Source organism: Zosterops lateralis, assembly GCF_965231275.1.
Source record: "Zosterops lateralis genome assembly, chromosome: 5".
NCBI lineage: Eukaryota > Metazoa > Chordata > Aves > Passeriformes > Zosteropidae > Zosterops > Zosterops lateralis.
Genome location: NC_139766.1, coordinates 45064719 through 45080094, shown reverse-complemented (window position 1 = coordinate 45080094; position 15376 = coordinate 45064719). Strand labels below are relative to the sequence as shown.

Here is a 15376-nt window from a genome sequence, read left to right as displayed (position 1 = left end):
CATTAACACTTAGGGTTTTCTTGCTTGGTTTTTGGAGGGCTTTTTTGTTGTGGTTTTTTTTTTTGGTTTTTTTTTTTTTGCTGTAACAGGCCACAGATGTTTAATCTACCATTAAGACTAGCATTAACTGGCTTTGATGTAATCTTTCTTGAAGCTATTAAGGAGGGGGAAAAGTCCCATTCCACATTCAATTTCCTCAACAGTGTTCTGCTTCTGCCTAAACAGGAACTCATGTTTAAAATGCTATGTGAAAAGCAAAACTCCCCAGATAACACTAACATAACTCCTGGGTATTTTATGAAGATGTACAAATATCCATGGAAAGCAGACTCAAATTGCTGCTCTAGACTGTGGAATGACCTGATTTTCCTTCATTTTTTACAGTACAACCTATTTAACTGTTCAAGATACTTCTAAGAGAGTCCCTGTAATTTTTGTAGAGCTGTATTACTGCAGGCCATACTTAAAAATTACACTAGCAAAATAAATAACAGGGATTTAGTCACAAGCACAAGATGTAATAAAAGTCATGCATTGAAAAGAAGATGCGAGATGGGCAATTACTGCAGAGGATAAAATGAGTTTAATTCAACCCAAGCATGACAGGCTAGTTACGGCTCAATAGATCAGTAAACATAATACACGAAAACTATAATTAACCCCATAATACCTATGAAAAATACAGGAGGTGATTCCAGGACTGCAAAACTGACTTAGAGAGAATTAGGACAGCAAGTAGTAGACAGCAATTAAATAAACTTAATTTTAAGGTGGATGCTCTCAGAAGCATTTGTCACAGGAGAGGAAAATACATTTGGGGTAAATTTTTCAGACTGCTTTTTCCATCATTACTTTTCTTAATTAAAACTTATGGGTGAGCGTGTGAGGTAGAGAGAGACTATCCATTCCACAGAGTACTCAAAAAACTTGTTCTGTGCCAAAATGATGGAATCTCAGAGGACAGGCCCTCAAGACCTGCTAGCAAAGACAATCACTGCAGCAATGCACCTGGCCAATTCTGCAGCATCCCCTCCCTTACCCTCTTGCAGCACAACAGCTAAAAGGGAAAGGAAAAACCAGTGGCGAAAGACTGCTTCCTTGGCCTGGTTTCTCTTTGGGAGTAACTAGAAGTGGTGGCCATTTTGAAAATACAGAACAATTCCTAAGCACTTTCTCTGAATTGACTGCATTGAAAAGAACCTAAGAGTTCTACAGAATCAATGTAGCCTAATTTAGCTCCTTAAATGAAACGTGACAGTTATTTATAGCCCATTTACTTATAAATTATGTATAAACAAAAACCAGCAAGGTAAAATAAAACACCACACTGATTCTAAGTGTGTGATGACACTGAAAAAAAAGTGGGAGCTTACTAAGATCTTAGATGTTTCTAAGTATGTTTGGGTTGTTTTAAAGTTCATTACAGAGTGAGTATTGAAAGGTTTTCCTTTCATTGTTTGCTATCCTTCCCCTCCTGCTCCAGCCCCAAGGTCAAGTTCAACTTAACTACTTCTCACACATTCCAAGCAAATTGTTCAAAACTCATTACAGCATCTACACTGGAATTTTCTACCACCTGATGCTGAAACTTTGGAAAGGTGCAAAATACCTTCAACTTGATTAACTAATGCTGGATCTACATAAATAGGTATTATATGCACCTTTACTGTAGGACTTTTGTGGTTTATTTTTTGGGTTGGTTTTTTTTTTGGGGGGGGGGGGTGGAGGCAAGGTGTTCTGTTGTTTTCCTGGGTTGGTGGGTGCGGCTTCTGTGTTGTGTTGTGGTTTTGTTTTTTGTGGTTTTTGTGGGGAGTTTTGGGTGTATTTTTGTTTTTTTGAGTTGTATATTATGTCAAATTTTAAACAACAATATTGTTAAAAAAGCCATTGGGGTAAATGGATAGATGAAAGAGCTACAACTAGACAAACTTTGAGAGTTTAAGTACATTTGGGACTCTCTCGGAGAGAAATGAGAAAAAGGAAAGAAGCTAAGAAAATTCAAAATCTCTTCAACACGAGGCTGGACTCAGAAGAAAATGAAAATACAATAAATGCGTCAAGTTTGCTGCTGGAGAGCACACACACATATCTTACTTCTAAGGATTCTGAATACAAAATGTGTGCCTTTAACAAAGGGCCCAACTTCTACAGTGCTAGGACTAAGCCTTCCAATCCAACCATCGTGAAAATCATCATCTTAGAGATCAGAAATGTATAGATGAGAACAACACACAGCACATTATCTTTTCCAATTTCTGACTGCTGTGCACTTTGCTGATATCTTACATAACTACCACCCTTAATGCAAAAATGGTACAGTTTAGTCTCTATTGTATCTTGATTTTTTTTTTGCAGCTTCAATGAAGATAGATCTATGAGGACCACTAGTTGTGAGCACATGAGCATCACTGATGTTACTTGGAATTACAGCCATACATATGAAACAGGATAATGGGACCACAGATAACTTTTTCAATGCACATCTTTCACTAAGCCCTTGAATGTTCTCCCCATTGCCTTTCCAAAAATAACGCTGTTAATTTGTAATTTCAAAGGGTAGTCTGTGAATGGAAGTAAAGAGAAAAATTTTGGAAAAAATATTACGCATGTAAAAGAAGACTCAAAACAAGTGCAATCACAACTAACCTGAAGCACACTCAGATTTTTGAAGCAAATATCATGTTCTTAGACAATTATTTGAGATTATACTGCAAGATGAACCAAAGAAATAATTCTTTATCTTGACTAATACAAAACCACTGCTGCAAACAGGTAATGAATCAATGAATTTACTTACCCTTTGTCCTTGGCGTGTACATCTGCACCATGCTGAAGCAGAAGCTGGACTATCCGAACTCTGTTGTAGCCAGCTGCTAGGTGTAAAGGAGTGGACTGCAAAACAAAAGAAGATGAAGAATGGGAGCCACATCAATCTGAATTCCTCTACTTACTGCCATTGAAATACTCTTAGTATCTCATACATTTTACCAAGATAAGTTAAGTACCCTTCTGTGATTAGCTGAATTAACAAATACACAGCACAGGCAGCCCCCTCCTGTTGTCAAACCAATCAAATATGCCTTAAGGTGGGTAAGAATACAGGCACCCGTAAGGCAATAACGGCCTCTTAATTTAAGCTGGTTTTAAAAATCATTATCATCATCATCTGTGCACCAAAGAAGTATCCATACATGTTCTGAACTGTGCTATGGTAAGACAAAGAGCAAATTGTATGCAGACTGCAGTTTCCTGCAGAATACAGGTCTTCAGCAGTAATGCACCTTGCTGCATAATAACAGAGTAATAACACCTTTCTCCATGGCTAACTCATACGCATTTTAACTGAAAGCTTTTGAGTTGACAACAGTAATTCCCCTTGAAGTTTATTTTTTAAAGCTTTTTATTATGAAACAAATTTTGTATGCTGTCTCAGCCTGGGGGGACTGCTTTCTTACAGAAATGGATGATGTTTTCTCCTTCCCAAGGCTGAGAAGCAGAGGATTTTAAAGAGATCTTTGTTGCAATTTATTTTGTGGCATGCAGCCAAATGATACCATTTTCTTACAGTAAAACCCCACATATAAAACAGCTTGAAACATGGGAAAACTTACATATCTCCCTGTATTATGCCAAGTATAGATTTACTGTCAGCATTAAAACATTGTTATGCAGTATTACAAGAGAAGATGTCACATTTCACTATTATCAAGAGGTTAAAAAACAAAAAAGTCAAGACAAATGGTCTCATCTGCGAAGAACCGCAGCAGTACTATTTATCCATAAACAGTATGGATTTCCAGGAACACAGATTTTATAATGTCTATAATTTGGGAGCAGTCTGTATTATATTTTACTGAAGTCTCAACACTTTGCTACTTTGCTTCAGAAAGAGTAACCACTTTGACAACTACCAAGTGTCCCATGTATCATACTGAGAACACAGGTTGTACTATCAGAAATGACAGCACAGGGTATCTCTTAGAAAAACACCTGGGAAACTCAGTAAATCTGGGGAAGCAATTATGCAAGTTTCCATAAGACCTGTCTTCACAATTATCTATACTCAAGATCAGGACCTCTAACATTCCTAACATGAAGATCCCCAGAGTGTTTCCAAGACACAAAATACCAGTAACAACAAACATGTCCAACCTTTTAGTTGTTTGATCACAAAAATTATTAGGATCTATTAATCTCTTTAAGGCTTCTATTACTGAATTAATTTAGACTGATCTAGAAGGCAATATAGTCTTTTTTTATCTGCTCTTATTATAAAACAACTGTCTTCTGCATATCATAAACACTAGTGAAAATGTGGATAAGGTTGATGTTGCTATTGACATTAGCAAAATACTTCAGTACTGTTTATTCTGGTTTGGTTTCCTTGGTTTGGTTACTAAATCCAGTTTTATCAATTGAATTAGTAACTCAGAAAACCTAAAATTAATTTGAAATGGACTACAGAAAAGTCTATTCAAAGGTCTAGACTCCAGAGAAACTGCAGCCAGGCATTAAATGTTTGGAACACTGCAGAATCCTTTAACCTCACTACAATTAAACTCCATCCATTCTTGTCTGCTCGCCACTTCTGAAACAGTGATGGCAGACTTCCAAAATGATGCTTGACTCATAGGAAACATTATTAACAGAGATGTTCTCAATAAAGACACATTACCCCAGAGTCTTGCTCGCTCCTTAAAATTAAAAGAAAAACTATTATGGCTCAGGCTGGGACTGTGCACTTTGTATTTCCAGGGTTAATAGACCTGCATTTGCCAAATAATTTCATTAGAGAAGAACCCCAAACTTTTCAAGTTTATAGCTGCACAACGGATTGCATAAATGAAGCAAATCAGTGTTAACCCAAATCTTCAGACTTACAGCCATGTCTTTCAGAAAGGTGAGCTGCTTCCTTTTCCTCTCAAGCAAGTGCATGCAGACAACCCAGTCCCATGACTGAAATACAGAGTATCTTGTCTTGCCCAGCACACCAGGAATTATTTACCTGCAGCCAGGCACCTGACATTTGGTGTGCTTGCCTTGTGGGCCACAGCAGCCTCAGCAAAGCTGTGTGCCATGCTGCAGTCACCTCTCCAAGGAGGATCAACTGATGCTCCCTGCACCCACCCCTGGAGATGGGGCTGAGATCTCCACCAGGCAGCATGCTTCAAATCTGCAACTGCAAACACCCAGTGCTGGAGAGGCAGAGAGTTAAGAGGGCCACAGAAACAACTTAACTGATGGGCAAGGACAAGTAAACACAGACACGTGCAGGAGCAGACAACCTGGACTGCTGCTCCCCCTGTATCCACAAGCCAGCATCCCCAGTTGCTCATTAGTTTGGCTAATCTTACAAATGCTGTGCTTACATATGCTTCAGGAAGGAGAAAGCCTGTCTCCATGGCTTTTAAAAACTTCTTTTCCTTTCTCATGAGAAAGAGCATTCATTAACACTATAGATTTAATAGGTAAAAATACTAATCTGGAGTTACAACTTTGCATGTTAATTACAGAATCTAGGTACCTAAAAGATAATATTGCGCCACACAAACTACTCATTAGATGACATTATGAGCCTCAATTAAAAAAAAAAAAAAGTGAACAATGGCAGCAGAGAGTGATTCTTAAAATTAAAATGCTTATTTATATAGCATCAGGGAAGTAAAAACTAAATACCATTGACAGCAATGTCTACAGCACCTGAAAGGTACATCAAATTAATTATTGAATATTAAGAAAACAGATTTAATAAAGCTATCAATTAACTCCTCCTCTCATATCTTGCAAAACTTGGCAAGACTTACTAACAAAAATCCTTGGAGGGCACTTACCTTACAAGACTCACATTCACAGTTACCAGGCCAATCACACTGTCTTACTTGCCAGTGTAATTAAAAAGAGAATAACTCCATTTTTATTAAGTAAAGTAGACCATCATGCAAAATGCTCATATTATTTGAAAGTTTTATGGCAGCGTTAACTGAGCCAAAGCAGGTACTGAGCACTTTAAGGAACATCACTGTACACAAGATGGCAATCGCTGTCAACCTATATACCTACTATTTATGGGAAGGTAGGTGTTTTTGCCTGCAGTCTTTTTGATAATGTGTTGCCTGGGAATACAAGACATGCATTTTTAGATCTGATACTGTTCTCAGTGAGCCTTAGGTATTTTTGCACTGCTTCATTACCAACAGCTGATTTGGTGACCCCTGTTCAAGGTCAGCTGCCTTGGACTTGCCATCCCCTGTTCACCTGCATCAAACAAAAGGGGCCCTTGAGGGATCTCCAGTGCTGCAGGCTCTGAGCAGCTTCTGCTAAAATCTGAAAATTGTTTCAACAAACTGTCCACAGGCAATGTGGGAGTGCTAGCTCCAAGCACCTTCCGTTTCCCTTCCTACCTTGCTAAAGAGTCCTCAGCAGCTCTCAGACAGTAATGCTGCCACTGCCTCAGAAGAAAGTTTCATTTCAGATTCAAATTACACATTTTAAGGGTGACTTTAAACCCGGGGATCTTATGTAACCATCTTATATTATGCATTATCTGCATGATTAATAACAGCTGCAGGAACTGTTTTAAAAACTAATATCTCCTGCCTGTTCTTGTTTCCTACTGCCGAAATCTTTATATAATGCTATCTGATAAAAATCTTAATCTCTGCATTTCTCTCATTCTTAACTTGCCATCCTGAAGGCTATTAAAATCAACAATCGTACTACTTAAATAATGTCTCATCATACATCTTTATTTATATTATTTATATCACTATACAGTGATTTACAGTTATCATAAATTCATTTAATTGTTTACAGGAAGGGCATTCTCATAATAAAGAGGCAACACTGATTTTGACAGCCAGCTCTGGCCATGACATATGGCTACTCTCATGCTCAGAAGGCCTCCACAGCGATATGCACCAGGAAGGGTGGCTCTTACACAGATTGGGAAACAAGTAAAGCTTGGCAAAAAATACCCAAGGGTACTTGTATGCTTATTGTTAACTCTTCTATAACACCCTGCTGACAGAGGCCACAAAAGAAAAAAAAAAAAAAAAAAAAAAAAAAAAAAAAAAAAAAAAAAAAAACAACACCAACGAGGAGGGATTTTGAAGTGTTTCATGGAGACTACTTAATTATTTGTGACTTTTTATATCATGTCTGTAATTATCTTCAGGTTTAGTAGATTTGGATATTGCAGGCATGCAGTAAACTCTCATTTAACAAATGTAGTACAAAAAAGCCTCTTTATTCTATTCCTATGACACTGCCCTTAGAAAACAACAACAAAAATATCTTAAAACTCCCTTCAGAGAAGTGTTTCACCTCCTTTGAATTAAGGGAACAGCACAGGGATTTCTAATAGCAGAAAGGACCTTTGTTTCATAGTTTTGCATAAAACTGTTTTGAAAGATGTCCTGAATCCTGGCAAAGCAAACAACTTTCTCTTTACTGTGTTAGAATTTATGACAGAATCTTTCTTTCCAATCACAGTAGTCTGTGGTTGATGCTGCTCTCTTGCAGACTTCTCTAAAATGAACCACATCAATCATGAGGGTACAGCAGGAAGACATTCCGGATGCAAGTGGAGTACCTCCTGTCACCACTTTATCATTCTGATTAATGGGGTAAGGAAACAAGTTGCAACAATACCACAATCTGGCAGACCGTTCCTAAACCTTTCTACTGTGGAAATTATCAGGCTTTTCTTTTGCTGCTCAGATACCAACTTGCATTCTAATTTTAAACAGTGCACCCATCTTACACCTTCATTTTAAATTAATCTGGAAGCTTTCTTGGGAAATAGCTCGTTAACATTTGTATTGTGTCAAGACTAGACTTCTGTACAAAATATTTCCTTTTATAAACACATATTTAAAATAACTCAAAATAATTATTTTATATTCATGCTAAAATGCTCTTACACATTGGTACCACAGAAATAAAATTCCCTAACCCTGACTGAAGAATTATGCTTTTAATGAGCAGGAAAGGGACTGTGCTTCTCTTCACTAGCCACATGACTTGTCATCCTAATCATGCAGCTCCCTTGGTCATTTTATAGCAGTACTGAGTTATTTAAATTCGTGGTTGACAATTATGCTTTAGGGACAAACTTATAGATGTTGCTTCAGGAAAACAAGTAATGCCAGACTGCTGACTGTAGATGAGCTAGCTGCAACTCTGGAGATAAGCATAGGGATGAAGAGCTTAAACTACTTTTCTTATGTAAAAAACAAGAAACAAACAAACGCCCCTACAAACAAGCAAAGTTCCTAAAGACAAGAATTAAAAAATGCTTAAGGAAGACATTTCTCACTCCACTGTTTCCAGTGATAATTTAACTGCTTCATCGTCAGAACACAGCCAGTAGTAATTAATTAGACTATTGAACTGGACAGGCTTAGTACAGTAAAATTCCAAAAAACGTCATGTCACAGATTTCACATACTGCTTTCTAACAGCTAATGACAGGGAAAATGAAGTGAACAGCTCACCAATTCAGAATTTGCAAGTCACACAGTATCTTAATTTAGAGGTCTGGTATATCAGTGGATCTCTTGGCAGGTGGGGGGTGGTGGTGGTGAGGAACCAATTGTTTTGAGCTGTAAACCAGCAAAGACAAAACCAGCTTGATTTCACAGACACAGCACTGCTAGGGCAGAGCATCAATGGGCAAAAATATTCATTAACTCAAAGAAAAGAGTTTAAAAAATACAGAAAGACTAAAAATACTGCAAATACACTGAGAGAGTAAGGCCTCATTTGGAAGACCAGCTCCTCATATCCAGCAAGTATTCAAATCTATTCCTTTTTAGGGGACTGTACTCTCCAAACTACTGAACGCTTCTCTAGTAGATCTGACCTCTGAGAGACAACACAATTTTCTGACTGTATGTCTGAACCTCTAAGACCACATGATAAGGGCTGGCATCAGTTCCACATATTAATATAATGACCCTATTGTACTGCAACTTGGGCTAAGTGTTGACAAATAAGAGGGCAAGAAATTTATGAGAGGAAAGCTTTTACAATCACCTACATGCCTAGTGTAGGGAAGGACTGACAGGATTACAAGCGTAATCTTGCACAGGGGTAGACAAATAACAGGAGCATCTCCATTTCAAGGATAAAAGAAGGTAGAACAGGAAACCACAGAATCAACTAGGTTGGGAAAGAACTTTGAGACTAAGTCCAACCTATGACCCAACACCATCTTGTTAACTAGACCATGCCACTGAGGGCCACATTCAGTTTCTTCTTAAACACCTCCAGGGATGGTGACTCCACCAGCTCCCTGGGCAGCCCATTCCAATGACCAATCACTATCTGCGAAGAAATTCTTCCTAATGTCCAATCTAAACCTCCCCTGTTGCAGCTTAAGGCTTTGTCCTCTTGTCTTGCTGCTTGTTGTTGACCCTCACCTGGCTACACCCTCCTTTCAGGCAGTTGTACAGTGATACAGTCTCTTCTGAGCCTCCCTTTCTCCAGGCTAAACAACTGTAGCTCCCTCAGCTGCTCCTCATAGGACTTGTGCTCCAGAACCTTCATCAGCCTTGTTGCCCTACCCTGGACACACTCTAGCACCTCAATGTCCTTCCTAAACTGAGGGGCCCAGAACTGGACACAGCACTCAAGGTGTGTCCAGTGTGCTGAGTACAGGGGAAGAATGACCTCCCTGTGCCTGCTGGCCACACCATTCCTGATACAGGTCAGGATGCCAACGCCCTTCTTGACCACCTGGGTTCTCTACTGGCTCACATTCAGCTGCCCTCAACCGGCACCTCCAGGTCCCTTTCTGCCTGGTTGATGTCCAGCCACTCTGTCCCCAGCTTGTAGTGCTGCAGAGGGTTGTCATTATTTTCAGAGACAAACCTAGAAACGTAGACTAAGGGGGAAAAGATAATAGGCTGGGAGAGACACTTAAATCTTTAAACAGGAACACCACTGATCTCTGAAGGATTTCACGAACAGCAGATCTCATAAATGGGGCACTAGTAATCTTTGACCTCGTCCTAAACAAGAATTAAAATGCAACTCCTCCTCCCTTCTCCAAAACTCTTCTGTACATGCATGTATCTTAAATGTCATTCGGCAAAACAGAGTTCCACAGAGGATGTGCCAGAAAAACGGAGTAACACTCTTCACAAAACCATAGTATTTCCAGAAAACTGCTCTTTACAAGAATCTCTTCCATTTCTACAATATATGACAAAGGTGTAGCTCGTGATGAAACTGCAGTATGAAAAAGAAATTCTGGGGTTTTCACTACGAAGCAGCATTTGTAGTTTTCCCAGATTCAAAAGGAATACAGAATACATCTCTGGCAGCACTCAATGACACAGGGAAAGGAACTTTGAGATGGATTATCAGAGAAGCAGAGGAGTATATGCTGCTTCTTTGGTGATAGATGCTGACAGCTGAGGGAATAGTGGCTTGCTGAGCTACATAAAGAAAAAATTACAGTAAAGATCCACTCTCTTCTCCTAAGGGAATGTGGCTGATGTTATTTAACACTGAAAGGAGATCTGTGCTGGCTTGAACGATACGGCAGAACACTACTACAGAAACTACTTAAAAGTATCATTGCGCCCAGCACAGCCATTTCTGCCAATCTGAAGATGCAAACTGAATCATCAAGAACCAAAACGGCTGGGGTTTTTTTGCTTACCTTCTCTTCTTTTAGCACTTGCTACCAAAATCTTCATAGAGTCACAGAATATTCTGAGTTGCAAGGGACCCACAAGGATCATTGAGTCCAACTCCTGGCCCTGCACGGGACACCCCAAGAGTCACACCAGGTGTCTGGGAGTGGTTTTTACACTGTGCCACCCAGAACTGTTCCCAGCACTCGAGGTGAGGCCACCCCAGTGCAGAGCAGAGTGGGACAATCCCCTCCCTTCCCTGGCTGTGCCTGATGTCCCCCAAGACATGGTTGGCCATCCTGGCCACCAGGGCTCAGTGACTCACATTCAATTGCCATCAACCAGGACCAGCTCCCTTTCCCTAGCACTGCTCTCCAGCATCTCATTCCCAGTCTGTATGTACATCAATGTCTTACTACAGTCAACTAACAATCTTTTATTTCCCTTTTCATTTTATCTATCTTATTATTTTTACTACTTCTCCTATTCATTTCTATGTATTTACTTCGCTTCTACACCTTCCCCTTCCAACTAGAAACTTTGCAGGCTTCATTTCATAGTATTTTCTCATTATTAAGAAGGAATAAATTAATTTGACCATTCTTTAAGTTAATATGGCTTTAAATCAGCACTTCACTCATTTTACTGAAACTGAGGTCAGAATAAACTGTTATGAGCAACAGTTGCATATTGACTGCATTTCAGCTCCAGTGCTGAGTATGGAATAAATATTTATACCTTATATTCTGAAAATTAATTAAAACATGAAATATAAAATAATTAATAAAAGTAAATACACAGAATGCTCTTTTTGCATCACAGTGATAATTTGCAAATTTCAGAATTAAATTACTTTATAATCCAAACAAATAGCCTACACCATTTCTTTGAAAGGCAGCCTTGCAAAATACAGGGAAATGGCAGAGAATTTATTTTGTAATTCCAACTGAAAAATAATAGTTATCAGAATATGAATATTCTAAAGAATTTCATCTATAAGAAATAAGTTTCTTTTATAAGTAGTCACACATAATATTACTTGGAAAAGACTAATCAAATCACCTCAATTTTCTTGTTCATCTATGATACATCCATCATCAATTACAATGCCTTATTTTGGCACTTTCTTCCCCTTTTATCCTTAATCTGCTGCCTGCTTAGTCAACTTAAACAATACTTTCAGAAATTTTTATGTAAATACATCTCTCCTTGCACATAAGTATTTGCAGTTCTTTTCATTTAGAACTAATATGATCACTCTAAATTATCCATACAACCTCTGAAGTCAGTGATGGGGTTGTACGAGCAAGTGACAACTGATGTGCTAGGAGAAATGAGAGAGGCAGCAAGGGTAGAAAACACAAGGGCTTTGGGTGACCTAAGAGATGAAATGTTTGGATGCTATCAGTGACCTTTCTACAGAAAAAGTGGCTAGGAAGGCCACAAGGGTAAATGCAGCTACTGGGATGGTACCAAGTGACACCTGAAGCAAAACCTTTCAGTAGATGTTGTCTTTAATAGCAGCCATAACACACTCAGATTCGACTTATCTGTAGGGGAAATGTTTGCTAAAATAATCCAACATGAAGCACCAACCGTCATAAAGAGGAGCTATGAAAAAAAATAGCATGTTTTTAAAAACAAGCTAGAATTGGTAGGTAAGAAAATTATGTCCTTAAGACATCATAAAAAACTACTAGTGAAGATAATACTGGAGATGCTTTGCTAATGCACACCTTCTATAGGGAAGGGCTTGATATACTGAAAGAAGCCAGTAGGACCAACGGCAAGCTAAAAGAGGGTTACTGGAATTAAGAGGACAATTAAAAAGCTGAATTTACAGAAGCTGGAGAAAAACACAAAGACCACAAACTCCAGTAGTTTTGAAGTAAAAATACAAGTAGACAGGCAAAAACAGTTTAAGTAGAAACTGTTGAAGTGAATTCAAACCAGACAACTTCTTGCAACCCACTAGGAGCACAAATACACCAGCCAGTTCAGTGGGGCAAGAAATGGAGGTCTTACAGGCAAGAAGGCACTGTGAAGAACTAAAGGAACTTTTTGTATGGTATACATCTTTAAAAAAACAGTGAGTCTTATTCCAGGATCCTGGTGAGTATGCATGTGCATATTTGGGAGCATGGAGAAGAGTGGCAAAGGATTTGTCTGAATCTAAATTAAGCATAGAAGAGAGTCATCCTCATAACCAAAATGAATTGCCAGGACCAAACCAGGATCCACTCTAGAGAGCACAGGGGAATTACTAGTTGTATGTGAGCTTCACTTAAAATTATTATGGTACATGAAGACATGGAAGTTACAAACCAATCATTAATGCACATTTTGGGGAACTACATACAGGCCTGTAACCTTGATGTCTGTACAAGCAAAAATACAATATAATAACAGCTAGAATTAGTGAACACATGCATAAACACAATCTGCTTGGGAAGAGTCAAATACTGTTAAAAGAAGTTTCACATCTAAAACTTGGGTTTTCTGAAGCAGTCAACAAGCACATGCATAAGGATATGATACAGGTAACAATGGGGGTACTCAACAGGTTTTTTAACTAAATCCTCACCAATGGTTTATTAGGAAGATGATGTTAGGTCCTCAGGTGGTTGCACAACAGCATGCAGAGTTAGGAAACAGTGTACAACTAAATGACAGATGTCACAACAGAGGGAGGCCACAAAGGACACTAATACCACACTCAAAAGCAAAAAGCAAGCAGATCAGTTTACTTCACAGTATGCTCACATGCAGGGATTTTGAGAGGAAAGTGACACCAAGCATGGAAATATCACCTACAGTATTCACTGTAGTTAGCCATATACAAAAGTCAAATGCACTCAGTCCCTGGACTGAACTGTTCCATTTCAATTCAAAACAATCTCAGGAAGCTCTGTGAAGGAAAGGGCTCCACTCTTGAGATCACAGTAGAAGAAATATTATCAGTACTTGGCTTCTGGATGCTCTGTGGGCTGTTAGAGCCAAATCCAGAACACAGCTTTTAGTTAATGTGCATAAAATATTACATGGCAGCTCTGCCCAAATCTGCCAGTTTGACTTGTTTTCTCTTGACAAGAGATGGATAACAGCCTAATGCAGAAAGTCATCTCCTGTGTGAAGCTAATCATCAAGGGGAAAACAGTTCAGGTATAAAAACACCCCATGCCTTCAACACATTTGAGGCTTCCTGAAGAGCACATTAATTAACAAATGGGATTTTCTGAATTTTAGAGAGCAATACAAAAGAGAATGACAACAGAGTGAACAAATTCTTTCTAGTCCTTTGGTGCACAATTTCTATTTGTGGACATGACAGAGTACACGTCACATAATAGGTGAAATACTCACTGAAACGTTTTAGGGAAAATATTTAAGAACTCATAATAGAAACTTAAAGACAAGTAGATCAGTTTTACATTTTATTCAAAAGGTATCATCTTTGGATATAAAAGGTTTTAAGTGACACCAGGGATAGAAATTAAGCCAAGTCACCTATACCATACAAAGTCTGCAGAGGGATTCTTGTGTTACCTACTTTGACCATGCTTGGCAGACGAAGTAAGATAGGATCACAGCATAAGAAAGTGTGTAACTTCTCACTTTTTCTAACATGCATGAAGCCTGGAAACTAGCTTTTTGTAACAAATAAAATGGTGCTTTAAAAGCAAAACACAGTTGTGATCATTTTTGAATGTTCTATGTACATATAGGGCATTGGGCACTTCTGCCCAAGGCACAACACAAACCTTATGATACTTGCTTTGTAACCTTCTTGTAATGTCGTAAATGTCACCTCTTTTTTAACAGTACACCATTAATTAAATCCAGAAAAGACCTTCAATTTTGCGTGCAGGATTTGATTTAAAATATTTGACTCAAATACGTGTCCTGGTCTAGTGAAAGGTGTCCCTGCCCACGGCAGGGAGCCTGGAACTAGGCAGGGAGCCTAGATGATATTTAAAGTCCCATGCAAGCCAGGGCCCCCTGTGTTTCTATTTGCCCATCTACTGGCTCACACCCCTGGATATAAGCTTGATACACGTGTCTCATGACACACGTGCAGGATCAGTGCCAGCAAAGACTGCAGTGTGTAGAAGCCATTAGCCAGAGCCAGCTCTACACTAGCCAGTGTCAGCTACCAGCCTGTGTGGTTATCGCTTATTTTGATAACTGCAGTTCCACAGTGCAGTAATCGCACATCAGGAAACTTCTGGCAAATCTTTGCAGGACCACAAATCCACCCAAAATCTGCACATTCTCCACCCACAAAACTGAGTCTATAGCACTTATCAAAACCAGACTGACATTTATGCTAGTAAGCAGCAACTGAGCAAATTTAGCAAGGGTTTGTCTATCCAGTTATTCTGAAATAAGTATTTTGGATCTGCAGAGCTGTCTTTTTTCTGAAACAAAATGACATTTCATTAAACAATTTTTCATCTTTTCATTTTATTAGATTAATGAAGGAGAAGGCACTCATTCTGAACCAAGAACAATACACAATTAACTGTTGCTCTGTATGATTCCATTGCTCCTCTCCTTTCACCATTTTGTTGTTGTTGTTGTAGATAAGCCTTAAGAGTAGAGAAAAATGCACACAATTGTGCAGGTTTACAGTTTTGCTAGCATACAATGTGTTCACATCTTGCAGTATGTGGCATTTTTCTTCAACCCCCAGCTCCTAGAGCCAAGAATATTACAAGGGAATTTAAACCTCT

General features: G+C 38.8%; 1 protein-coding gene across 1 annotated transcript in view; it reads right to left on the bottom strand.

Annotated features, from left to right (window-relative positions):
• TNKS (tankyrase) overlaps nt 1-15376 on the bottom strand; it is a gene marked incomplete at its 5' end in the record, with an annotated part of 126364 nt that overhangs the window by 39600 nt on the left and 71388 nt on the right. The window contains one exon of the mRNA XM_083862058.1: nt 2798-2892. Within this exon, the coding sequence (XP_083718184.1) occupies nt 2798-2892 (95 nt within the window). The remainder of the gene's footprint in view (nt 1-2797; nt 2893-15376) is intronic.